This window comes from Plecotus auritus, assembly GCF_963455305.1.
Source record: "Plecotus auritus genome assembly, chromosome: 4".
Taxonomy (NCBI): domain Eukaryota; kingdom Metazoa; phylum Chordata; class Mammalia; order Chiroptera; family Vespertilionidae; genus Plecotus; species Plecotus auritus.
The window spans coordinates 138595284-138621940 of record NC_137775.1 but is presented as its reverse complement, the minus strand read 5'-3'; the positions used below and the strand labels follow the sequence as shown (position 1 = coordinate 138621940).

The following is a 26657-nucleotide window of genomic DNA, read 5'->3' as shown; positions in this document are numbered from 1 at the left end:
TAGGGTATGCAATGCCTGCTTCTTCCTTCAACCTTATCAAATACTTAATTATGCCTAACACTACATCTTCATCTCCTTCTCAGAACCCACTTATCTGTCTTTTCTCTGGTGTCTCACTGTCTTGGTCACGGGTGTTTCACACTGCCGTAAGCATGTGTGGCCACGTATGATATAAAGCTCGTCATGCAGGTATCAGCTGGTCCTGGGCTTGTCCCTATGAAAATAGGCTAGAGATTTGATGCTGGATTCCTGTGCAGATTGGAAATGGTGTCTTGGGCTTTCCAGACCAAAAGTGTCCTTGCCAATCCTTCAAAAATATACCCACTTGTTGGGGAAAAGTTAGGAAGATGGTTTCCAGATAGTGTCACAAGAGGAAAAGCCATTTACAGTCTAAATGTCTCCTTAAGGAACATGCATGTGCAAAAATATAGTATGTTTAATTGTTAGGCAGCTGAACCTATTTATAAATCAAGAATAGAAGAGTGTGTAGGCAGGCTTAGTTGTACTGACAATTAAAAGCATTTGGGATGCAGAATATTAAAGCTGAGTTTCCAGCCAGCCATTCTAAATACAAGTAGAAACACACTAGTATCCCAGAACAGGTTTACTAGCTGCAGGGTCAATGCTGTTAAAAGGCACCTGGTAATCAGGGAGTGGCCCTAATGATTCTTAGGTATTTTTCTTAAGTAAACAATTCTAATTGATCTCAGGTAGAATGTGTAAAAGATAGCAAGTACACAGATGTTCCCACCTAATCATTTCCAACAGCTTGGGCCAGGCAAGAAGAGGAAGTAAAAAAATGTGCAGGAACCTTTGCTACCTAAAACATCTCTACACGCCTCTGAGAATTTATGTCCACAAGGTACCAGAAAATTTTCTTCAAGGTCATACAACATAAAGTAAGCAGTTAGAAGCAGCCAAGAAAAAAAAAAAAAAAAAAGGAAGGAACCAGGGCAATGGGAAAAAAAGAATTTTCTGAAATGAAGAGAGATGCGATCAGGTTCTTTCTGTATACTGGCTGCAGATGGCCAGAGGGTCAATTTTGTACTAGGCACTCTAGCAACAGCAATCACCGTAACAACATCAGCAATAATAATAGCACTCACTGTGATAAAGCTTAGCACCTGGCGCTAGGCACAATACTAAACACTGTAAGCAAAAAGCCCCCATTTAATCCTCACAACAAACCTGTAAGGAATGTACATTATGATCCCATTTTTCAGTTAAGGAATTTGAGGCCAATTAGCTATTGCATTTTTCACCCCTGGAACTGCAGAAGAAATTTTTTGTAATGCGAATATCTTGTTGAAGACACCCCTGTTCCCCAATTACATCCTTGCAGTCCTCACTTCTTCCCTTTTTTTTTTTATATATATTTTTTAAAATTTATTTTATTGATTTTTTACAGAGAGGAAGGGAGTGGGAGAGAGAGTTAGAAACATCAATGATAGAGAAACATCAATCAGCTGCCTCCTGCACACCCCCTATTGGGGATGTGCCCGCAACCAAGGTACATGCCCTTGACCGGAATCGAACCCGGGACCCTTCAGTCCGCAGGTGACGCTCTATCCACTGAGCCAAACCGTTTAAGGCCTCACTTCTTCCCTTTAGGAGCCCCAGTCTGGTACATCAACAACCTCTTCAGGTCAGCTTCAAGTCCATTCCCCACTTTAAGTCCTTCAACCACCATTTTCTTTTTCCATCACATGGCAACATCAAGTTCTGTCTGTCTGTCTCTTTACCTGTATGTTTATATAGAGAGAAAAGATAGAGGGGAGGGCGGGGGAGAGTTTTGTATAATATAACTTTTCCAGAAGGCTTCTCCAAGTATTGTTAAAAGTGGTTGGTGCCATGGCTGGTGTGTTCGTTCAATGGTTAGAGCATCAGCCCGCACACCTAAGGGTCAAGGCTTCAATTCCTGGTCAAGGGCATGTACCTGGGTTGCAGGTTGGATACACCACCCTGGTAGGGGCATGTGTAGGAGGCAACCAATCGATATGTCTCTCTCACGTAGATGTTTCTCTCTTCTCCCCTCCCACTCTCTCTGAAAAGCAATGGAAAAAAATATCCTCAGGTGAGGATTAACAAACATAAATAAAAAATAAAAGTGGCCCTAGCTGGTTTGGCTCAGTGGATAGAGCGTCAGCCTGCGGACTGAAGGGTCGCAGGTCGATTCCAGTCAAGGGCACATGACTAGGTTTCAGACTCGATCCCCAGTGTGGGGTGTGCAGGAGGTAGCCAATCAATGATTCTCTCTCATCATTGTTGTTTCTGTCTCTCTCTCTCCCTCTTCTTTCCTCTCTGAAATCAATAAAAATGTATTTTAAAAAATAATAACAAATAAAAGTAGTTGGTGTTAGGGTATAGAATTGGAGAAGGCAGAAAGCTTTTATTTATAACTGTTGACTTTTCCCCATGAACATGTAAACTTATAATTTAAAAAAGAGAAAAGAAAGAAAAATGACAGAGCCATCATCTCTTTTTCCTAATATCAGAGTATTTTCTTTTCCACTTTCTCCCAAATTGACTCCTCTCCTAGCCCCACCTGCATTGCTTGTCAGGACAAAAGGCTGTCACAGGTGGGGTTACAGACACAGTGGAGGGGTCGGTGGGAAGGGAGTGGGGGAGGGTGAGCCATCCAGTGAGAGACCTAGGAATCTTTGTGGCAAAGCCGAGGAAGAACAGCTTCCTGCTCTGCCCCTGGGCCACCCCACACCAGCCCCAGCCCCAACCCCGAGGAAAAGGATGGACTGACAACCACAAATGGCCCCTTTTTCCTCCTTTCTTCCAGGTGGGCTGACGTTAGCACATCATCTTCTGTGCCTTTTTCCATTCCACTCCCCAGCCTCAGTTCAACCAGGATTTATCAATAACTTCATATTTTAGGCACTCTGGGTATAATCAATACACCTTCGAGAAACCTCCATCTAGAGTCAAAAAACACTTACATAGATATTTTAATATAATAAGATATTAAGATTAGAAAAAAAACTTCCACCCACCCAATAGTGCTGGCTCGGTGTGGCTACACCAATGACAATAGCTGGTGGCCTTCTCGCCATTTAGAAATCATTATTATTGTCCCACCAGGTCCAGGCAGCAGTGAGCAGAGCCTGCGTGGGCATCAGAGGAGCAGTAGAAGGGAGGGGTCCATACCTCTCAAGGTCTGACTGAGCCAGATGGGCACCCAAAGGCACTGCAAGTGTCAGCAAGGTAGCAATGTGTGGTGGCTGTGGGGGCGGGGGTGGGGGGGCAGAGCAAGGCAGATGGTCAGATGGCGGAGAGTCAGCAGCCAAGGGAGTGGGGAAGGGCAGACAGGAACAGAGACCCAGGGCACCAGCAGCAGCACAGGCAGGTTGCTGGCACTGAGGCAGCCACTAGCAAAGCATCTGCTACCTTTTGCCTTCCTTCTCCTGAACCCAGGGGAAGCCAAAATTAGAGAGCGCCTGGCCTAGAAGCTCCGGTGTTTGTCACTGAAAATAGCCAAGTCACTAGGGGAAGTAAACATTTCAAGGAGGGAGGGTGGTGGTGGTAAAGATCTTTAGATAACATAGCTGCTTGAGATTAGAAGTATGTTTCTCTAGTGCAGTGGTTCTCAACCTTTCTAATGCCACGACCCTTTAATACAGTTCCTCATGTTGTGGTGACCCCCAACCATAAAATTATTTTCGTTGCTACTTCATAACTGTAATTTTGCTACTGTTAATGAATCGTAATGTAAATATCTGTGTTTTCCGATGGTCTTAGGCTCTACAGCAGCGGTTCTCAACCTGTGGGTCTTGATCCACAGGTTGAGAACTGCTAGCAGGGTCGCCTAAGACCATCGGAAAACACAGATATTTACATTACGACTCATAACAGTAGCAAAATTACAGTTATGAAGTAGCAACGAAAATAATTTTATGGTTGGGGGTCACCACAACATGAGGAACTGTATTAAAGGGTCGTGGCATTAGAAAGGTTGAGAACCACTGTGTCTAATGGCTCCTGCCACTTCCACTCCTTTTAATGAGCATCACCTAACACAGGAAGTGGGTGCTCCTGAGCAAACCTCAGAACTCAGGCACCCCTTCCTGCCACCCAGAGGTATGATGAATGTGGCAAATGTGCAACGGGTCTCAGAAAGAGGGATGAGGATCTACCCAGAAGACCACACGTCTTTCTACTTAACTTCTCAATATGTTTGAGCAGCTGGGAGACAGGCCTTTATACCCAAGGGGGATGCTACCAGAGGACATTAATGCCACAGAGCAACCTACCTGGTTCCAACAGAGTTACCATTGTGTGCTCAGTAGTAGCATAGCGAAGGAGGCCTAGCACAGCGCCTGCCACACAGCCAGGGCCTATACACATTTACTGAGTGCAGCTGAATCCCAGAATCATTGAACTCTCATACTAGATCAAGGGAGGCCCTGTGTTCTGTAAAGTTAAATGGCTTTTAAGTCAGCTTGCATCATTTGTTTATTCACTAAGCATTTATTGAGTTCCTATTATGTGCAGGATACTTTTTCTGGTGCTAGGGGTATAATATTGAGCAAAAACAGACATGATCCCAGCCCTCAGGGAGGGTCTATGACCTTGGGGAGCCTACAAAGGGACATAAATATTAATCAATCGTAAACAAATGTAAAACTGCCTCTGTTACAAGCACCTCAGGAGAAGGTACACGATGCATGTGATGAAGTGCATATTGGGATGGGACCTGGTTGTGGAGCTCAAGAAAGGGATCTGAAAGATACATAGGCATTAACTGGGCAAAGTGGGAGGGGAAAGCATTCCATGCAGAGAGAACAGCATGAGCACAGCCATAATCACATCTAAGCAAAAAGGAAGGCAAGCATGGCCTGGGTGATTGAGAGGGCAGTGCAAGCCCAGGCTGCCAGAGAGCTGGGGAGGGGGCTGTGCAGAGATGTCGACCATGTGTAAAAGTCTTGACTTTGTCCTGAGAGCAGTGGTGAGCCACAGCAGAGTTTTAGGTAGAAAAGGGTGGCATGAAAATACTTGGGAATTTTGAAAAGTCTCACCATAGGGGCAATATGGAGAATAACGGTAGGGTTCAGTTCAGATGCAGCAGACCTATTAAGAGGCTATTGTAGAGCTTTAGATGCAAGGGGGAAGAAGGGGAGGTGATGGGCATGGACAAAAGTGGATAGATTTGAGGGCTATTTAGGACATGAAATCATCAACAAAATCTAGTGATGGGTTGAATTTGGAGTGGGGGTTGGGGCTCTAGGGGAGACAGCATGCACTCAGCCCAGCTCCCAGCTGGTACCTACCTGGAGTACAGTGCTCTAGGCTGAGAGGTTGCAGGTTTGGGAGTAAGACGGTGCTTTGTTTTGAACATGCCAAGAATGAGAGAGTGGCCGAAACAGGTTTGGCTCAGTGGATAGAGCGTCAGCCTGCGGACTCAAGGGTCCCAGGTTCGATTCCGGTCAAGGGCATGTACCTTGGTTGCGGGCACATCCCCAGTAGGGGGCATGCAGGAGGCAGCTGATCGATGTTTCTCTCTCATCGATGTTTCTAACTCTCTATCCCTCTCCCTTCCTCTCTGTATAAAAATCAATAAAATATATTTTTTTTAAAAAAGAATTCTAACAGTATATATAAAAAAAAAAAGAATGAGAGAGTGTATGGTACTGTGTTCCCCGAAAATAAGACAGTGTCTTATATTAATTTTTGCCCCCAAAGACACGCTAGGTCTTATTTTCAGGGGATGTCTTATTTTTCCATGAAGAAGAATACGGTACACATTTATTATTAAATGAAAATAAAGGAAATTTATTACCTGTATACGGTACGGTAGTAAGGTAGTTGTCAACACAAACCAGACAAACTGTGAATCCTACAGTATCAAGAATTTACTCATTTATTCAATGACAATCATGTCATCATCTTCTGGAACATCATCATAACAATCCAATTCCTGAATTTCCTGGTGAATTTCGTGTGACTCCATTTCTTTCAGAATCAGTGGACCAAATCTCTCATGTTTAGCAATAGCACTGTCTTTAAATGAGTACTTCTTGTCAAGGTAGCCTGCTCACAGTGCATTTGCAATGCAACTGTCAGTGATTTTCTCCCATGAATTCTTCACACAAGTCACAACTTCTTGCAGTTTAGGTTTCACAAAGTTTCCACGGGATTTCTCTCCATTCTATTTTCAATGTAGTCATTAATTTCCATGCGCAAATTGTCTTTGAATGGCTTGTTTATTGCAATATGAAGAGTCTGGAGATAGGCCGTCATTCCTGCGGGAATCATTATCTGATCTATTTTTCTTTCGTGAAGAAATGTCTTCATGTCTTTAGCGCGGTGAGTGCTGGCTGCATCCCAGACTGGCAGACCTCTTTGGCTCCCTCGCATAACAAGCGGCAGCATTAAATCGACCCACTTCCTTATAACTGCTTGTGTGGCCCAGGCTTTTTCAGTTTCAAGAATAAAAACGCCCAAAACACGTTCAATCTTTTCCTTCTTGCCCTTAGAAATGATTAAAGGTGGGATTTTAGTGCCATCCAGACGAATTGCCAAAATATAGGAAACACGTGCACTTTCGTAAGCAGTGGAGGGAATGTATGCTAAGGAGGCACCCCGCTGTTCAATTGTTGTTTGAGATGATTGGCCCATAAACACTGCAGTTTCATCCATAGCAATCATGTTGGAAAGATTGTATTTAGAGAAGTCAGCATCATCAATAAAGGACTTGAATGCAAGTGCTCGCTTAATAACTTGAGTATCTGCCAACCTAAACAATGTTGTAGATCTTCTTAAAGACAGTTCACTTCACTGAAGGAAATTATCCAGCCAGTGTTGTGATGCTTTGAAGTCTTCGGGGGCTATGTCAAACTGTGGTGCCACTGCAAGGGCAAATTCTTGAATCTGAGCCCTATTCACAACCAAAGCCTTTGCTCTCCTGTCAACAACCCATTCACAGATCAGGTCTTCCAGCTCGGAAAATAATGGTTGCCGACCTGATCCACACTTGCGCTTTTTAGCATTTCCCTTGTCCACTTGTTCAATGAGGTTACCATACTCTGCTCGCCATTTTCAGACCAATCGGATACTCAACATCTTCTCTTTGCAGAAAGCAGTAAGATTTTGGCCCCAAGAGTCTTCCACGATTCCTTTCTTGTACTCCACGGAGTAGCTTTTTCTTTTTGCACTCATTTCTAGGGGTAAAAAAAAAAGGAATTGGGGTATCAAGGTGGGGGGAGGGGGTCACTCAAAATGACAAAGGGGGGATCAGAGTGGGGAATCAAAATGGCACAGGAGAATCAGAGGGGGGATTACCACTTTAGTAACCCCTTTTGATCCTCCTGTGTCATTTTGATTGCCCCCTCTGATCCTCCTGTGTCATTTTAAGTGATCCCCCTCCCCCCACCCCTGTGCCACTGAACACCTTCACCAGACATCCCCCCTACCCCTTTATCAGACATTTACCCCCTGGGGCCTGCCTGGGGACTGTCACTGGGCTTGCTGGGGCCTGGATCTGGGCTGGAGCAGGGTCTGCCACTGACTGAGAACCTTCAGTCATCATGAAGGCGGCCGCGAGCATCAGGTAGTGTCACCAGAGACAGACCAGCACTCACCACCTTTGCCGCGTCCCGTCCGCTCTAATCCTCCTGTTCTTCTACACGCATCTGCGAAAGTCTCCTCCTCTCTCCCGCCCCGCGCTCACCGCTCACTCCGACCTCCGCTCTGCCTCCACACAGCAGTGACGTCAGGACTCTGCGTAACGTCACTGGTTGCTAGATGCCAGTCACGGCGGCCCTAGCGACCAGTTTACGGTAAATTAATTTTCATTCTGAGACAGAGCCTGGGGCCTTATTTTTGGGGGATGCCTTATATTTCACTCAGAAGGAAACATGTAAGTAGGTCTTATTTTTGGAGGATGTCTTATTTTCGGGGAAACACGGTAGATAGTGAGATATCTGGGTTTGGAGCAGGGAAGAACTGTGCTGAAGATCTGCATGTGTGAGTTACCTGCCTTGGAGTATGAATTTGAATCTGTTATTGGCTGAAAAAAATCACCTATCCAGTATTGCATGGGAAGTTAAAAGAGCCAAGATGGGCTTTAATGGTTTACAGCATTTGATGGACAGGTGGAAAAGGGAGGGGGGACTCTCAGAATAAGGAGACCCCAGACCCCCATGTCTCCTCCCAACAGGAGTGAAGCAAGGACACCTCCTCCCTGCAAACCTCCTACACTCACCATCTTGCCTCCATTTGCTCTGCCTGCAGACCACCAGCACTGATTGCATGAAGCCCTCTAACCCCATATGTCAGTCACCTTAAGAAACCTCAGATTCCCAGCTCCCACCACATCTTGTCCAACTCCTGAAACCAGTGCAGGGTGTTCTCCGGAGCTCACAGAACACTGTCAGCAAACGTTCCTCTTCCTCCAGCATCTCTCTTCTGTTGCTCTCACCTGGATTACCTCTGAAGACACACCTCCCTCATAGCCTTCTCAAGTGGCAGTACATTTTCCTCCCACAGCCCTGGAGGTGGAACAGATACCCTTTTTAATCTGTGTTACTACTTCCATGCTAGTCTCCTCTCCTCCCTAAAATCTCCAGCTTTGAGCATCCCATCATCAAACTATACCAGCTGCTGCCTGTCCATGGATCACCATCTATTGCCCTGGGTCAGTGGTCGGCAAACTGCGGCTCACGAGCCACATGCGGCTCTTTGGCCCCTTGAGTGTGGCTTTTCCACAAAATACCATGTGCGGGCATGCACATACAGTGCGATTGAAACTTCATGGCCCATGCGCAGAAGTCAGTTTTGGGCTCTCAAAAGAAATTTCAATCGTTGTACTGTTGATATTTGGCTCTGTTGACTAATGAGTTTGCCGACCACTGCCCTGGGTCATCCACCTTAATTTCCAGAACATTGTATGTCCTAGATCAGTGGTCGGCAAACTGCGGCTCGCGAGCCACAGGCAGCTCGCGAGCCGCGGTTTGCCACTCTGTTGACTAATGAGTTTGCCGACCACTGGACTAGACTAAATGTTACCGTGTAGTTGGAAGCTGTGAGGATTAGGCAATTGTGGCATATTGTGTGCAAAGAGATAAAGGGTAGTATATGACAGTGGTCGGCAAAATCATTAGTCAACAGAGCGGCAAATGGCGGCTCACGAGCTGCATGTGGCTTGCGAGCCGCGGTTTGCCGACCACTGTCCTAGGTCATCAATACCATATAGATAATCTTTCCTCCCCCCCCCCCCGCACCTCTCTGTTCCTTGAACTTCTCACTTCCCGTGATTTTGCTCGACTTCAACCACTATCCCCACGATGATGCCCTAAACCCACATTGACAAAGGAGATATGATGTAAGCCACTTATGTAATTTTAAAAGAAACTAAAAAAAAAAAGAAATAGGTGCCATTAATTTTAATAATATACGTTAATCCACCATATCCAAAATATTATCATTGCAACATGCAATCAGTATTTTGAAAGATCAAATGTTAAATTCTAGCCCCCATCGGAGAACGCAGAAATTGCTTGCACCCCCTCCCTCAACACAGCTTTCCCCCATCAGTAATAAAATTCAACTCTACTACCTGTAGCCATCATATTATATATATCTGAATTTTTGATTGTCTGCATTTTTAAATTTGTCAGGCTTCTTAACCTGACTGATAAACCATCAATGATGAGAGAACCATCAGTGATGAGAGAGAATCATGGATCAGCTGCCTCTTGCACACCCCCTACTGGGGATCGAGCCTGCAACCCAGGCATGTGCCCTGACAGGGAATCGAACCTGTGACCTCGTTTCCTGGATCAATGCTCAACCGCTGAACCACACCAGCAGAGCTAAAATGGGTTTTATTACTTGAGAGCAGCACATACACACCACCTGAAGGTCAAAATTTCCAGTTTCTTTTGGGCTTTGCCATCTGGGTGGGTCTGCTGCCCACTGGCAGAACAATCATGATTGACTCAGTGAGCCAACAGCCCTCAAGTGGTTGGCTGACCAGCACCCAGGACCATAAAAGCTTTGTCCCTGCCAGCTTATCACCGTGAAAATACCTTCACCAAAGAATGACCTGAACATATACATGATGATTAGCATTACACATTCACCCATCCTTAAACACAAAGAGCAAATGAACAGTTACCTCTAGAATGCCTAAACTGAATAATGGTCCTTTCTTGTTCATTTTATTGCTGTGACAACACCTAGCATGCAATGTACCCACTTAGAACAAAGTTCTTTTTGCCTCATTTTATCCAAAAGGAACTGATTCATCTCAAGCTTGTCAAACACTGCATGCCTCATTTACTTAAATGAGGCATGCGGCCCGCGAGTTTGACATGCTTGGTGATGAGCATATTTCAACAGTGTTTAGTATTATAATAAAACTCAGAAAAATATCAGAACTGTTGGACATTGAAATTGGGACTCAAACATTTTTTGTTATTATATGTTTATTTCTAGTCTGCAGAGGCAAGATTTTTTAAAGGAAAGAAATGGGGGGGGGGGGAATAGATACAGAGGCAAAGAAGCATTGAACAGACTGTTAAACTACAGCGGGAAGGCAGGGGAGGTTGGGGGGGGGCTGTAAGAGATCAACTGAAGGACTTGTACGCATGCATGTAAGCATAACTAATGGATACAAGACACTGGTGGGGGCAGGTAAAGGCATGTACTGGGGGGAAGGGGAGGCCGGGGGAGGCCAATGGGGGGGAAAAAAAGGAGACATATGTACTACTATTTGTAATACTTCAAACAATTAAAAAAAAATAAAAATAACAAAAAAAAACACCTCAGAAAAATAATCCAACATAGATTTAGGGAAGCCTCCTAGGGTAGGGGAAAGAATGCTAGAAAAGAGAAGACCTGAATTTGGGTTGCAGTAAAGCCATTTACTAGCTGTGTGACTGTAAAAATCTGAGAGACAAATAATGTTCCTTGAATGTGAAGGCACAGCAATAGTCTCAACTTCTAAGTTTTCCTCCAGTTCTAATACTTGGTGATCTACACTTAGTGCCCTGTATACCCTTTGCCCTTTCATTGTCAGGAAAATGCCTCTGCTGCCCTCGCTGGACTTGGTTGGCTTGTTGAATGATAGCAGACTGGCAAGGGCTGAAACCTGGAGCGCCAACGACCCAGTATGCATTGAACACTACTTCGGATGAGGACCAGTTGCAGGAAAGCAGAAAAGACTTTGCAGCAAAAACAGATCCTCATCCAAGAAGGCATTTGTAAGAGGAATCCTAGCGAGGAAAGACACAGGGATGGGGACCCCAACATTGAGGTATTTTCAAGAATTTGAGAGGTAGGCTGTCAGCTAGCACCTGGTGACAGGAAAGTCTGGCAGGTAGTAACAGAGCATCAGCCACCAAGCTGTGATGCCGAAGCGGGACCAGGGGAGGATGCCTTATAAGCACGAGGCAGGGTCTCTCTCTTGGAGGAACTGGGCATAAAGGTGGGATATAGGGGTCCCAGCATGGGAGGTAAGAAGACTCCAGAACCCTAGCTGGTTTGGCTCAGTGGATAGAGTGTCAGCCTACAGACTGAAGGGTCCCGGGTTCGATTCTGGTCAGGAGCACATGCCCAGGTTGCAGGTTCAATCCCCAGTGGGGGGCATGCAGAGAGTAGCCGATCAATGATTCTTTCTCACCATTGATATTTCCATCTCTTTCTTCCTCTCTGAAATCAATAAAAATATATATTTTTTTAAAAGAAGACTCCAGAACCATGATGTGACATTAGCTGCTCCTCAACCCTGAGTTCATAAACACTAGCCAGGCAGCTATCTGGATGCTCAGGGACAAGCCTTCCAAGTCCATGTTGTCACTGGTCCTCCTGGCGAGTATAAAATTGACAGGGTCATTGAGTCTGGAAGAAGCAATTGCCTGATATTACATATTTGATTCTTCCCTTTCTCCATCAGTGGCTCTGGGATTTGTGAGCGCTGAGTACTCGCTTGACCTCTGATGATCCCATCTGCTCCTGCTCTCTGGGATTGATGAACTCCGTTTTTATTGCTTACCTGGCCTCCGACTCATGGTTGCCAGGGCCTGCTTCCTTGGTCCTGGCATCCTGCCTGGTCTGCTGCTGCCTGTGACCTGATGATGGCATCTCGAGGCCCTGACTATGCTTTGGGACCTGACAAGGACATTGTTCCAGCTCCTCTGGACCCAACTCACCCCTTCTCTGAGAAGGATGTTGGATCCCATTAGCCCAGAACCCCTGGCCTGGACTTCTGCATCAGATGTTTGGGTGGAACCCCCAAATCTGAAGTGACTCTCTTCCAGACTTGCCCACAGACCTGCTTTTCAAAGAAAAGACAAATGTATTCCCTTCATAATCTAAACAATAGACTCTATTAGAGTCACCGGCAAACATTTATTTGGGCACTCTTTTCTGCTGAATGGAGCCACAGGATCCTGGGAAGCATACATTCATTGATGCTGACCTGCCTGTGTGTCTCTGGGGACTGCACCACAGGGATTGGGTGGAGGAGAGGGATCACCACTATTGCCCATGCTGCCAAGTTTCTTTATCTCACTACGCATTGCAATGAGCTCACCTTAGATCCCTAATATTTTGCAAAGGTTTCAAACTTCATCTAAAAGTCAAATGAGCATTGACCTATGTTGTTCTAAAAATTATCTTCCAAACAGCCCAACAGATCAGAGATTGGTCAAATAAGGCCTTTTTGTCTTCACCACCAACCCTGGAACCAGAGAACTTCTGCTATGGAACGTGTCTTCCTTTACAACTAGCTGTCCTGAGATGTCCTTTCTTCCTCAGCAAACTTGCTGTGCCCAGGAAAGGCCCTGCCTCAGCACAATGGCTAGGACCCTCATCTACTGATTACTGGGGGAACCCAGCTGAAGGTGGGGGTGGGGGACAGAATGAGGAAGCGAACTCCATAGACCCGCACAGATTCTGTGGTACTTCCTCTGTGGAAATACAATTTACACACTACCAACACCCCGCCCATCCATGACTTAGCTCTCGGTCTGCCCCCATGTGTTAACAACCCAGCCCGCCAAGCTCCATTCTTTGTCTTCTTGTTTACTGACTGTTAAGGAAAGTATCCCACTGAAGGAATACAGACTTCCATCACTACTTGTTCTCAGACTCTTCTGATTTCTGCCCAGACCCCATGCTATATTCCATGTACTAGTATGCCTCCAAACCTTTCCCAAGGTTCTCCAGTATCAGCATACCGATTTCTGGCTGCTTACGCAAATAGTGCCTCCTTGAACTCCGAAGAGATGGCCCCAAGCTGACTGAACTTGGGAGCAGCCTGAGCCACCTCCCTGTCACCCCAGACACATAGATTCTGATGCAATGCCTAGACTTTGACAAGTAGGAACTGAGACACTTCTGTCATCAGTACTTTATGACAGCACCAAAGACCTATAGCGGGGCCAGAAGTCATCCTGAGGAAAAGTCATCACTTTTCCATTTCAAAATTTAAGAATGTAGATAGAGTCATCCCTCTCTTCAGCTTATGGTCTCACCCTAAAAGAAAGGCAAGAGTGAAAGAATGTGTATCAAATAAAATTTCCTAAACCAAATCACCCTAATATTTAAAAACAAATGAACAAACACATAAATAATGCTTCTTTCTACAGCAGGATGAACTTTCCATTTGAGGGGCTGAGTTAAAGTTCTAGCTTCTTCTGTCTCCAGCTGGGTAATTGGGGGGGGGAGGAAAGTTAACTGGCCTCAAACCCAGGTTTTATCAACTGTAATGCAAAGATAATGACTTCCTTATTGGGTTGTTGTAAGAAGAGACTGAGAACTCTTTGCCAACTGTAAAGTGATATTGGCATATTATTTACTATTATTTTATTCTCTATGTTCCCTAGTCCCAGACTCTTAGATGATCTCACCTCCTACTTCTCAAAGAAAATAGATACTATCAGACAGGAATCCCATCTTCTTGACACCAAATGTACAACCTACTGGCATCTGCTTCATCCTTCTTTCTGCTAGAAGAACGTGTGTGTGTGTGAGTGATTTTTAAACAAAAAATTGAAATAATTCTTATAACATGCTTTTAAAATAAATGTCACAGTACACCATGAATAATTTTCCATCAACAAATACAGTTATAAAATACTATTAATGGCCCCATAGAATTGTATTATAGACATGTAACATAATTTATTTAATTAATCCCCAGGTTTAATGTGGTTTGTATACAATCTTTCCTTATTATGCAATTAGTGCTCTGATGGATGCTGTAGATGAAATCTTTGCCCACATTATTTTTATTCCCTTAGAATATTTCTATAAATGGAACAGCTGTGTCACAACAACAACAATGATGCATATTTTAAAGATTTTTTTCATCACTACTGTCAAATTGTCCTCCGGAAAGGTTATTTCTGTTCATGTCAGAACTGGAATCTTTGACCTTGACTCAGAAGATGGCAAGGAGACTGGAAGAATGCCTCCAAATGGTGAGAAGTAAGGGGATCCTACACAAGAAGCAGGAAGGAAGCTGGCCAAGGTTGTGCCTATGATATTCTACTTTTCTATGGTGCAAAAATATACCATAAGACAGAATATGGGGTGGGACTGAGGCCTCAGACCTAAGTCCCTTGTGTTGACCTTAATTTAAATCATTTGGATAAATCCAGCCTCATTTAGTTGTGCTAAGGGGATTGTGGGAGGGGTTTACATCGGATGTTTGGACCAGAGTAACAGTGCAATCAGAGCCCCCCAAGAGGGGAGCAATGTTAGGTGGGAAGGCTTGAGCAGAACTGGCCATTTGGCCCATTACTCCAGACCTAGAAACTCCCAGGCAGTGCTTTCTCTGCTCCAACTGTAAGGGTTTGGGTGGTGCTGTTGTGGTAACAGAGGCTATTTCTTTTCTTTTCTTTCTTTCTTTCTCTTTTTTTTTTTTTTTACCATCTTTCCTTTGCAGCCAGACAATATATTCCAGGAAGGCAGAATCCTAATACTTCTTTTGTATAACCAACAATAGTACATATGGGGAAATACTTTCTAATGCTCTCCACTGTCAAAAGAGGGTATCAGATCCTGCCACAAATTATACTAGACAACTAACATCTAAGCAGATCTACAATGGATTATTCTGTCTTCTCTCTCATGGTTATAAATGTAGATTTGGCTAACTTTATATATATATCAGAAAGGAAGGGAGAGGGAGAGAGACATAGAAACATCAATGATGAGAGAGAATCAATGATTGGCTGCCTCCTGCATGCCCCTTACTAGGGATCGAGCCCACAACCTGGGCATGTGCCCTTGACTGAAATCAAACCCACAGGCCAGTGCTCTCTATCCACTGAGCCAAACCAGCAAAGGCAGATTTGGCTAATTTCTTCATGCACAAAGATCCAAGATTAGTTTTCTCTCCATAATCCCATCTCCCAGATCTGAGATTAGATTATTAGCATCATCTCCCATATCTCTCATGTGGGGGTTCCACTAATAGTTATCACCCTAAAGCTTAGCTCTCCATCAGTAAGCTAAAGGTTAACAGTTACATTCATAAGACCTGGTCTCTCGCCCTGTTACATGCCCACACCAGGGACCCCTAGCCCACTGCCCTAGTCCCTTTTCAACCTGAGGAGGGACATGAAAGAAGGTGGGGAGCAAATAGACCCCAGGTTAGGTCATTGGTGCTAAAACTCTGCCTTTTCGCACTTTGGGTTTTCTGGGCACTGCTTAGACAAGTCGCGTTGCCCTTTCTCAAGTGATTTTTCTGGACTCCACTTCTTGCCTGCTGTAAATAAATATCTGCCCACTTGACCCTTGCCACTTAGATTTCAATCTCTTGTTCCTACCCGACCCTCCCCACTAGCCAGAGGGTAATCCTTCCTCTCTTGATCTTGACTGCTTCCTGACATCCATTTGTCAGAGAAGACCAAGGCTCAGAAAAGTTAAACTGGATTTCAAACTATGTCTTCTAGCCAGCCTCCGGTCCTGGCATTTTTATTTCACTCCGGGTGGGGTTGAATTAGCTTCATTCCGTTCCCCCACCCCCAATCAGGCCTGGAGTTAGATTATCTGCACCATACATACATCCCCACACCCATCCCCGAATTTCTGGCGAGCACCAAGCCCAGGGAAGTCTTAATACACGATCTACTTGCAAATATTTCGCGATCTGTTTGGATGGGCAAACCATGCACAGGGAACGCAGAGAGCATCCTAAACTGTATCCAATCACGCCACCCCAGGAAGAAAGCAAGTGTTTGCTGAATTTGGCGTCCAAGGCCCTTCATCCAGGCTTTATTCTCACACCTACCCCACTTTCTCTCTGAGCATCCCCAACCCAGACCCTGAAAATTAATCCACCAGAACCTAACGGTGGGACCGGAGCGCTTTACCCGGTTCCTGGGACCTCCAGCGGGCATTCTCCGGGACTCCACCGGTCCCCGGGCGCGAGCTCAGCTGGGACCGGTGGGAGCCCCAGGTGGGGTAGAGTGAGGGCAGGGAGAGGGGGCGGCGCGAGGCCCGCCGACAGCCCGGCCCCCGAGGGAGCACTGCGAGGTGCTCGGGGAGCGCAGCGGCGGGTTCGGGGCTGGGGGAGGCGCCCGGCGCAGCCAATCCCCGGGCCACCCCCTCCGCGGCCGCCAGCAGAGCCGGGGCGGGGGAGCCAGGCGGCGGCGGTGGCGGCGGCTGCCGCGGGGAGGGATGGAGAGGGGCGGGGGGAGCGGAGCCGAGCGGAGACAGCCGCGGCGCTGCAGAGAGGCTGGGGCGGCGGCGCGGCTCCCGGTACTCCCCCCGCGCCCGCCCCGCGTCGGCGAGGGTCCGGCCCCGGAGGCCCCGCGCCATGGGCTGCATCGGCTCCCGGACCGTGGGTGGGTACCGCGGCGGGGCAAGCGCGGGCGTAGGTTGGGCTCTCCGGTCCGGTCCTCCGGCCCCTCCCCCACCCTCTCCGCGCCCCTCCGGGTACCTCGCTCCATGCTGCCCAGCCCGGCCTGGCTACCTTACTTTCCCTCCGCTCCTCTCCTCCCCGCTCCTGTCGCGCGCCCCCAGGGCTGGCATCCCTCTGGGCTCTCGGCGTTCTTCTTCTCTCCGTCTCCCTCCGGCTTCCTTCCATAACCTCCCCAGGCGCGGTCCCTTTCCATCATCTCTCCATCAGCCTCTTCTCTCCCCTCCGTCGCTCTCCCCTCCTCTCCAGTCCCTCACCCGCCACCTCCAGGCCATCCGCCTCACTCTGCCTTCTTCTGCGCCCCCGCGCCCCTGTCTCCATTTGTGGAGAAGCCCTCTTCTAAGAATCCTCAGCAGCCTCAGCCCCCAGTCTTTCTCCACACGCGCCCCCCCCCCACCCCCGCCTCCATCTGGCTTGGGTGTTTTGCACCCATCTCTTTCCCTCTCCGTTGCCTTTTTCTGTCATTCGTGCCTCCCACGGTTTGCTTTGTTCACGTGCATTTTCCCTCTGGGGCGGGGGCGGGATGCGCCTCGGGGCGGGAATGGGTTCCTTGCCTGGAGGGAATGGGGACGGGTCGGTTTTTGAAGGGTGGGGTGTTAGAGCCGGTGGACGCGGGGAGGAGGTGGAGGTCTAAAGGGATCGAGAGGGGTCAGGAGCCAGCTCCCAGCTGGGTGGGGCCGGTCCTGGGCAGATCCCCGGGACTGGACAGCACCTGTCAGCTGGGGGTGGGGGGGGCGGGGCCGGCGCTTTATTTACCTTTGGGGGAGGCGCCTCCTAATTTGTTTACCCCCCTCAACCTTTGCCCTGCTACCACCCCCTGGTCCCCCACCCCCTGCACACTCAGCTTACCTCTCCCTAACCCTCCAGTTTTTCACATTTCAACTCCCCATTTCTCCCGCCTACACGCCCCGGTGACCTCAGGCTGAGAGAATAATTTGTATTATTGTTACAAACAAACTCACCCTCCGGAATTCTGATTTCTCTGAGACCTGGTTTATTTCCATGGATACCCCCCTCCTCCTCTGCTTTCACCTCTTCTCCGGGTTCTCTCCCTCCCCCTCCTTGCCCCCCACGCTCTGACTCAGCTCTCCCTCTTTTACAAAGGCCACCTCTCCCCTCTCCTCTCTCCCATTTTGCCTGCCCCACCTCCCTCCTCGGAGATTGTTCTCTGTCTGCCCCATTCTGGCTCTCTCCACTCAGAAGTCCATCTTTCCTCTCCCACCCAAGCCACAGCCTCTGGTCTGACCCATCTCACCACTCCCCTGCAGCCCCAAGGAACAGCGGCACACTTTGGAGAGGTCCTACCTCCCTTGGACCCCTTAACCAGGAGCCTTACCTTTTGCATCAGCTATGTTGTTGCATGCTAAATGCCTCCTCAGCCCCAAGACCCCATTCAATTTACCCCTTCTCAAGAGTGGACCCCTAACCTGAAATTCAGAATCATAAAACTTCATGTATAGCAAGGATCTATAAGGTCAGATGGTTCACAGCCATCTTCTGACTTTAGTCTACAACTATTCAAGTGGTTCTTCCTCAAGCCTTCCAGGAGGCACCACCCTGCCCTCAATCTCAATCTCCCTTCACAATGAGCTCTGGCCTCACTTTAGCAATTACCATTCTTCTCCCCCCAAACCCTCAAACCACTCCCAGCATCTTCTGTCTTCTCTTTGACTTGAATTCGTGTTCTTTTAGTTCCTATTTTTAAAAGCCCCCTTCACTCCTCTGGTGGTCCCCTCCACTCACTCCTCTTTAATCCATCACTTATCTCCCAACAGTCAGGTAAAATTATTCCATCCCACGCTTTGCTTTCTTTGCTCTCACTGTTTCTGGGTGAACACACCCAACTCCCTCCTCTATCCTCTCCAAATCCTTCCTGTGGGACAAGTTCACCAATGCCTACGGAGGGTCCCCTACATTCCTAACACCTCACAAATAATAAAGCCCACACATAGAGAAGCTAACCCCTAGAAAAGCTCCACCCTTATTTGTAGAAACATAATAGGGTGAAAAGCACAGCTCCCAGTGTACTCCTGCATAGAAACCCTCGATGATCCCTCAGGACAAGATGGACACCAGTTTTCCTGCTAAAACCCAACCACTGACCCTTCCATTTAAACAACAACAATAAGTGAGGCCATACACTAGTTTTTCTGAGTTTGCTATTCTTGGTTGAGTTTAAACTGAGTATTTTGGCTCAGGATTATGATTTCTTCTATCAAAAATGTGGGCAGAGTAGGGATGTAAAAGGGATGGGCAATGGGAAGAAGAAGTGGTAGCTAAGGGTGGGGAAGGGTCTAGAGAGGCAGCCTCAATGTGTGGCCTCAGCATCTGAGACCAGGAGGGGCTTTTGGGTTGGGCGCAGGGGAGTGAGGTGGAGCAACTAACCCTCTGGCCACTTCAGGGAATGAGGTGATTGCAGTGGATTGGAAGGGTCTGAAGGATGTGGACCAAATCAACATGGACAGCACCAGCTCGCTGCACGGAAGCAGCCTCCACCGGCCATCTACGGAGGTGAGGCCCGTGCCCAGCTGCTCCTCACCAAAGGACCTCTAAAAGACCCCAGAACCCTCCCTAACAAAGCCTCCCAGTTGCCTGACCCTTGAAATCCACTCTTAAAGTCCAAGTGAACATTCCAAACACTCCTTCAAACTGATACTTGGGGAGAACATTTCTCCTACATTCCTCAAAATACAAGCCAAATGTTTCACACCAACACCCTAATTTCCTATGCTAATCTCAGGAAAGCCCTCCCTTCTTCACACACTTCTGGAAGTTCCTCGGAGGAAAGGGGTGGGGTTCCTTGCATTCCTGGAAGTGCTTGGGATACCCATTCCCTTTTCTCTCTCCTCACAGCAAACCCGAACTGATTTCTCCTGGGATGGCATCAATGTGAGTGCAACTCTCCCCAGCCCAACATAACTGGTCTTCCTTCTATTCTCCCATAACACAGTGCTCCCTCACTCCAGCAAGCCCTCCCATGCTCTACCTACACCCCAAATTTTCAAGGGTGGTTGGAGGATATGCCTCCTTGGGACTCCTGGGTCTAATGGTTTTCCCAATCACCTGCTCTAGCTCAGATCCTTCATCCAGGAAACCATGAACTTTCCCCCACATATATAGAGCATTCCCATGCCCTCTCATTCCTCTGTCCCTCCCCCCCACATTCTCCATTCCAGCTCTCCATGGAGGACACCACTTCCATTCTTCCGAAGCTTAAGCGAAACTCTAACGCCTATGGCATTGGAGCCCTGGCCAAGTCATCATTCTCAGGTGAGATTCCCTACATAGGGATGCATCCAGACAGGAGATACTTACAGGCTCCTGGTCTCGGTCTCCCTGCTCCTTCTAGCCTGATGGGAACCTTCATCTTCCTACTCCTGACCTATTTGTCCTTTCTGTCAAACCTCTCCTATCCTTTAGGCTGCCCTCATATATGGGGATCATCCCCCATGGGATGGAGCCCCCTGGGAGTGGGGTGGGGATAATGAGGAGAACCTGTTATGGGTATTGTGTGATATTCTGGAGGATGGGGGGAATGTCTGGCCCCTTAGGGATTTCAAGAAGCATGAAGGACCATGTGACGAAGCCCACAGCCATGGGGCAAGGCCGGGTGGCCCACATGATTGAGTGGCAGGGCTGGGGGAAGGCACCAGCCATTCAGCCACAACACAGCCACGAGGCGGTGCGCAGGGATACTGATGCCTACTCTGACCTCAGCGATGGCGAGAAGGAGGCACGTTTCCTTGCAGGTACTTGTTCCCCCAAACCCTCAAGAGGCACATCTTGGGATGGCCAGAGACTGACCCTTCAACCCCACCCTGTGACAAGATTGATTCTATCCATAGGATGACCATTAGATTTAATTTCAAGTACTTTGACTTGTTAATTCTGATAAGTGCCCTCAAACTTATTTTTTATTATCATCTCAGAAGTTGAGGAGAATTAATGTGGGGTTGTGGGTTCTGATGCCATCTCTCCTACATGGTGGGACTATCCAACCCCTGGACTTCCTCAGTACAGGGCAAAAAAAGGCAGGGGCTGTTGGCTTCAAAACACTCTGTTCTCCTGTTTCTTGAAGAAAAGGAAAGAAAGCCTTGGAGATTTTTACTAGCCTTAGCCCATCATGGAGTCACATAAGTGGCTCATTATTTGTGACAACCACTAGAAGGTCAAGGGGCCTGGGTGAGGAGAGAGTGGTTTACAGAAGAAGTTTCCTTCCAGGAAAGTAGTGTAGATATGAGACAAGCCTATAGTGCACCTACAAGGGTGGCCGAGCCCTAGTGGCAGGTCTCAATAAGATCCCTAGGGAGAAGAAAGAGAAGGGAGGTATCTTTGTATTGGTGTGGGTGTGGTGGAAGAAATATCAGTGAGGGGAAGGCAAACATGTAAGGGGCAGGGCATGGTGTAGAGCAGCTAGCAATGTAGGCTTCAACTTACGCATGGCTTTGGCTAGAATGGGGACCCCCAAGTCTATCCATCTTCACTATTCTATCCTCCCTCCCTTCTCCTTCCAATTCCTTGAACTATCAACTTGGTGGTCCTATAATCCCATGGTGCTCCCTTGGGGATTTTCTGTTAATCTTGAGGCACCATTCCCCTCCGCCCCCCGTCCCCTCCTAGATATCTAGATTCCTCTGTCCTTGACTGCCTAATACCAGCTACCACTCCTAAAAACATCCACAAAATAAACTGGAAATCCCAAATTTCAATCCCTTAGGATATCTCACCAGAAGACTCCCAACTCTTTCCCTTAGGAATCCTAAATCTGACCTTTTGGGAAATCCCCCATGATATTGCTTTGTTTCAGGGCACGTACAAAGGCTGTGCTGTCCAATATAGTAGCCACTGGCCAAATGTGGTTATTGAGAACTTGAAATGTGGCTAGTCTGAGTGGAAAATGCTGGAAGTGTAAAATATCAACTGGATTTCAAAGACTTTCTATGAATAAAAGAATGTAAAATATCTCACTAATTTTTATATAGGTTAGATGTTGAAATGATTATCTTTCATACATATTAGGTTAAGTAAGATATAGTAGTAAAATTAATTTCACCTGTTTCTTTTACTTTAATATGGCTACTAGAAAATTTCAAATCATGCAAGTGGCTTGCATTGTATTTCTATTGAACAGTGCTGCTCTAATGTCCCCTTCCCCATGCATGTGTCTAAGGGTTCTCAGAAATACCTTGTGCTAACCACATTTCTTCTCCCAGGCGTCATGGAACAGTTTGCCATTTCTGAGGCCACACTCATGGCCTGGTCTTCCATGGATGGTGAGGACATGAGTGTCAACTCTGCCCAGGAGCCATTGGGCTGCAACTACAGTGACAACTACCAGGAGTTGATGGAGAGTCAAGGTGAGGGATGGTTCCAGAATCCAACCCCTGAGGCTTAAGGAGCCTCCCCAGCTATCTATGCTACTTATGTACATCTCTGTGCTTCTAAGACGTTCTGTTCATCCTAGCTTTCTATTCCCCTCCTTCCCCAATGTCTCACCCTCAATTGTCTGTGCTGCTGTTACTGCCTTTGATAGTCTATGCCCCCACCGACCTCTATGATTCTCTTTACAGATGCCCTCACTCAAGCCCCCATGGATGGATGGCCTCACTCCTATGTGTCCCAGGGCATGTACTGTCTGGGATCATCAGATGCCTGGGAAGCAAGCGACCAGTCCCTCATTGCCTCTCCAGCCACAGGATCTTATCTTGGCCCTGCATTTGATGACTCACAGCCAAGCTTACATGAAATGGGGCCTTCCCAACCTCCTTCTGGATACTCTGCTCAGGAGCCTCCACCTTTGCTGGGGGGAGACACTGACTGGGCTCCAGGGATGGGTGGGGTGGACCTGGCAAGGGGCTCTGTAGAGGAGGAGAAGAGGCCCTTGGGCCCTGAGGAGGAAGAAGATGCGGGATGTAGGGACCTGGAATCACTTTCCCCACGAGAAGACCCTGAGATGGCCACTGCTCTCAGCCGAAAGGTATCTGATGTCACATCCTCAGGTGTGCAGTCCTTTGATGAGGAGGAGGGTGAGGCCAACAACTAGCTTCTACCCACTCTACACCCTATCTTCCACTCCCACCTGAGGGGCCTGGCTGCAACAATACCCTCCCTTCCCCCAGCAGTACAGCTGAAACCCGCGCAGAAGACCACGAGGAACCCAGGAGCTGCCAGTTCTCGCCAGGAAAATGGAGGGCCAGGATGGGATTCCATCCAGGCTTGTGCTGTAGAAACCACAGATCCGGGGACTGAGCCCCAGGCAACTATATGGCTGTGAACTTGGCTTGCCTGCGGGCTTCTGGGTCTGTGATGATGAAGCTCCAGTTTGTATCCTGGGGACAGGAGCCATCAACTAGATCTCTGTTTTTCACTCCCTGACTTCCACGTTCAGGAGCCTTGACAGTGGCTGTCTGAATGCCTCCTTTCTCATGTCACTTTTGCTTTTTCCGACTCTGTGTTTTCTCTGGCTGTGGTCCCAGCTTGACCCTACTGTGAAGAACAGACCTGCTGGATGTGACTCAATGAGTATAGGGGAAGCCATGTCTCCTTAGAGAATGGAGAGGCTGCCCTCAATGGGTAGCTTGGCTTCTGAGATCAGGAGTCACGGGGGAGGTGGACATGGCAGCTGGGGTGCACAGGGCACAAACAGGATTCTTTATATAAGGCCCACCCAGAGACCAGAGAGTCATTGATGGGACCAACAACAAACATGGCCACCTGTTCTGGGATTTTGAATATCCTGTGACTGAAAGGTGGGTCCTAAGGGTCTGGGAAAGGACCCAGTGGGCTGGCTGCTCCAGCTCTTGCTTCCTTTGTCTGCCTTCTTTCATCCCTTGCTCCAGGAACCCTGCCCAGAGGGGGTGACAGAATGCAGGTGTCCTGCCAGGTGGGGAAGCATGAGGGCTGTGCCTCCTTCCCTCCACCCCCAAATTCTCGAGCTGTTTACACTTTTCTCTTTGCCTTTTCTACATTTTTATAACTTCTTGGGGACTCAGGTTGAGTGGAGTGGAAGGAGGAGTCTGGTGCTGTCAGGCCCCCGCCCAGTGTGTTGTTGGCTGAGAATCAGTGTGGGCACTAGGCTCCTTTTTTTCCTTCTTCAGCTCCTCCCAGGCAGCCTGCCTTCCCAGGCCTCCTGCGGAGAGTGGAATCAGAGTCTTCTTCCTTTTAGGAGGGGTTTATAGTGAGGCAGAAGCCCCTGAACCAGCTAGTCCTTCCACACCTAGTTCCCATTCCGGTGGGGACTTCTGTCCACAGCACACAAAGCCCCACACTTCTGTATGCGATCCTGACAGCAGGGCCAGGCTGGAGCAAAGGCATGGCAGCTGAGAGCACACCGTGGGACCCCATTCCCTAGCCCCTGGCAGAGGGAAAAGATAAGATAGCCATTGCCTACCTTTTGTCTCCTAAGACTCCAGCTCCAAGGCCTTGTGTCCTACTTTGTCAGAGGTCCTATTGCTTCTGTCCTCTACTAGGAAGGGGGCACTGTCTCACAGACCCTGGGCACAAATGAGCCCACCCCCCATCCCCAGATGTCTATTTCTTTGGAATGAGGAGGTTACGAGTTTGTGTCCATCTATGACCCCGACCCCCATCAAGTTCACACTTGCATAGGCATGTGGTCCTGCAATGCAACCAAGGCCGGGGGTCCCATGTCTTCAGGGGAGGGGAGGTCAATTCTTGGAGGAAACATGAGTAGGCCTGGTGAGCAAAGATGAGTGAAGAGTTATTTACCTCATCTAAAGCTGTGGCTTGTGTCTGATCATGTGACCTGACTCCGGGGGCACCAGGACCTCTTGTCTGGGAGCTTTGGGCAGTAATATTGTGGCCTCACCCTGCACTCCTGTCACAGGTCTTGGGGTTTGCATGCTCGAGGCTCCCTCCTTTCAGGGGGTCCTTGTTACCTCACCTTGTGCAACCTGTTCTCTGGATGAATCATCTTTTCCTCTAGTCTCATCCTCTTCCTGCCCCCTGTTCTGCCCCCAGACCGCAGTGGACATCCACTCCAGTGAGTGGGGTCATTTATTACAGTTCCTTTTTGCTCAGGGCCCTGGGGAGTTAGGGAAGGTAGAGCAAAGCAGTGTTCTTTCCTCCTTCCCTACCGTAGGAAGCCTTCTTTTGGTTCCTGCTGAAAGATGACTGAATGGTGGAGGAATCTAGCCTATTTGACTCCAGCAGGGCTCCACTTCCCTGGTGCTGGCAGCTGGCACATGCGCAGGCAGACCAGGGGTCAGCTGGGGATCTGCATTTGCAAGGAGCTTCCCTACCACTTTGAAGAGGGAGAAGACCCAGGGAGCTGGCCTTGGACCCTCTTAGGACTCTTCAGGAAGGAGGAACTGCCTCTTTGGTGCTGGGGGCAGGGTGCATGGGGTTTGCTTATAGCCTTTTTGGGGGGAGGGGAGGGGCATGTGCTGGAAGAGGCTATTGGGGGTGAGGGAGGGTTGCTTTTCCTCCGGGGTTCAAGGCTATGCAGCACGATTTACAACAGTTCCAGAACAGGGCTGTTTTTATATTATTGTGAATGAAACTGCTCTTGCTAAATGATTTTCTTTTGGTGGGGGTGCACTTTTATTTTCAGTTTCATTTTATTAAAGGGAAACCCAAATCTTCCATTCCTCCCCTTCTGCCTCCCCCCTCTTCCCCTTCCTTCTTATCCTTGTGTTAAGGAGGGGATCTTGGTGAATGTGTTTATGATCTTTTCCCTGTCCCCACCTATACAGCCCATGCTCGTCTTCCAGGTCTGGGGAGTATCCATTTTTGTGGTCAGTCTTAGCATGTTTTCTTAATGTGACACGCCCCACCCCCAGGCCTAAGAGAGATTCTATGACATATATTACAGAGAGAATTATATATAAATATATATAAATATTATAGATTATATACACATGGGCATTGGGCTCCAATGCCCACTGCCAGCCCCCTCCCCAGGCTACACTACAGACTCTCTCTCTTGGCCTAGGGAGGGGGCAGGGATGTAACACTGGAGAGGGCTCCAGGCTGTGTTCAATGGCACTAAACAGAATGTGGTGGCATCCTCTGACTATGAGTGTCTTATTTGGGGGATGAAGGAGACTGGGCCCAGGGAAGGTGAAGGAGGAGAATGTCACATTGGAGAGGGGACACAACTAAAGGGCATAAAGCGGGGAGGGGAAAAGCTTGGAGTGTAGGTGCAAGGGCTTTTGGATGCTCAGAGCCCCTGGGACCACTGGCAGAAAAGGCAGGCTCATGGCAGGCTCCCTGTTGCTGATTTGGGGAGGATATGGTTCTGACCTTCCAAGTGTGGAAGCACTGAAGAGGTCTGCCATCTTGACATTGAAACCCCAGCTCACCACCCTCAAGAAGAACACAGAGAACTTGTCTAAGGGCTGGCGTCTGAGTGACCAACTGAAGGGTTCTTGGCAGGAGAGGTCCCAGCCAGAGCAGTTCGAGGGCAGAGCTAACCCTTGGGAAGACAGATCAATGACCACAGTGGGAAGAAAGGGGATGGACTTTTCTAGGAAGTGACCTGGAGATGAGGTGAGGAAGCTGTGATGTGAGATAGGGAGGATTTCTGATGGAGGGTGTTTCATGGGGCAGCATGACTATTTGGCTCAAGGTGCCTGCTCCTCCGACATAGAGCCTTTTGTGACATTTTCTCTTCCAGGCTTCTCCCCCTGATAGTCTTTTTATCCACATTTCACTGTGTAAATCCGGGACAAAGAAGGGGGAATGGGATTGGCCTTTCACTGCCCCAGTAATGGCCTTGCTTGGGACAGAGATTGGGAGTCAGATGGAGTCTGAAGGC

General features: G+C 48.1%; 1 protein-coding gene across 7 annotated transcripts in view; it reads left to right on the top strand.

Moving 5' to 3' along the window:
- FAM131B (family with sequence similarity 131 member B) overlaps positions 1 to 26657 on the top strand; it is a 75599-nt gene that overhangs the window by 1475 nt on the left and 47467 nt on the right. The window contains exons 1-8 of one of the 7 annotated variants that reach the window (XR_013960387.1): positions 16614 to 16805; positions 19281 to 19390; positions 19733 to 19768; positions 20056 to 20149; positions 20431 to 20628; positions 22093 to 22236; positions 22450 to 23628; positions 24981 to 26313. Coding sequence is in view for 5 of the 7 variants with exons in the window: in XM_080664304.1 (XP_080520430.1) it covers positions 16778 to 16805; positions 19281 to 19390; positions 19733 to 19768; positions 20056 to 20149; positions 20431 to 20628; positions 22093 to 22236; positions 22450 to 22922 (1083 nt within the window). In the remaining 2 variants the exon portion in view is untranslated. Of the gene's footprint in view, positions 1 to 14412; positions 14433 to 14462; positions 14483 to 16613; positions 16806 to 18988; positions 19008 to 19280; positions 19391 to 19732; positions 19769 to 20055; positions 20150 to 20430; positions 20629 to 22092; positions 22237 to 22449; positions 26314 to 26657 lie in introns of those variants that run through there. The other 6 variants (XM_080664301.1, XM_080664302.1, XR_013960386.1 and 3 more) reach the window with 6 other exon arrangements.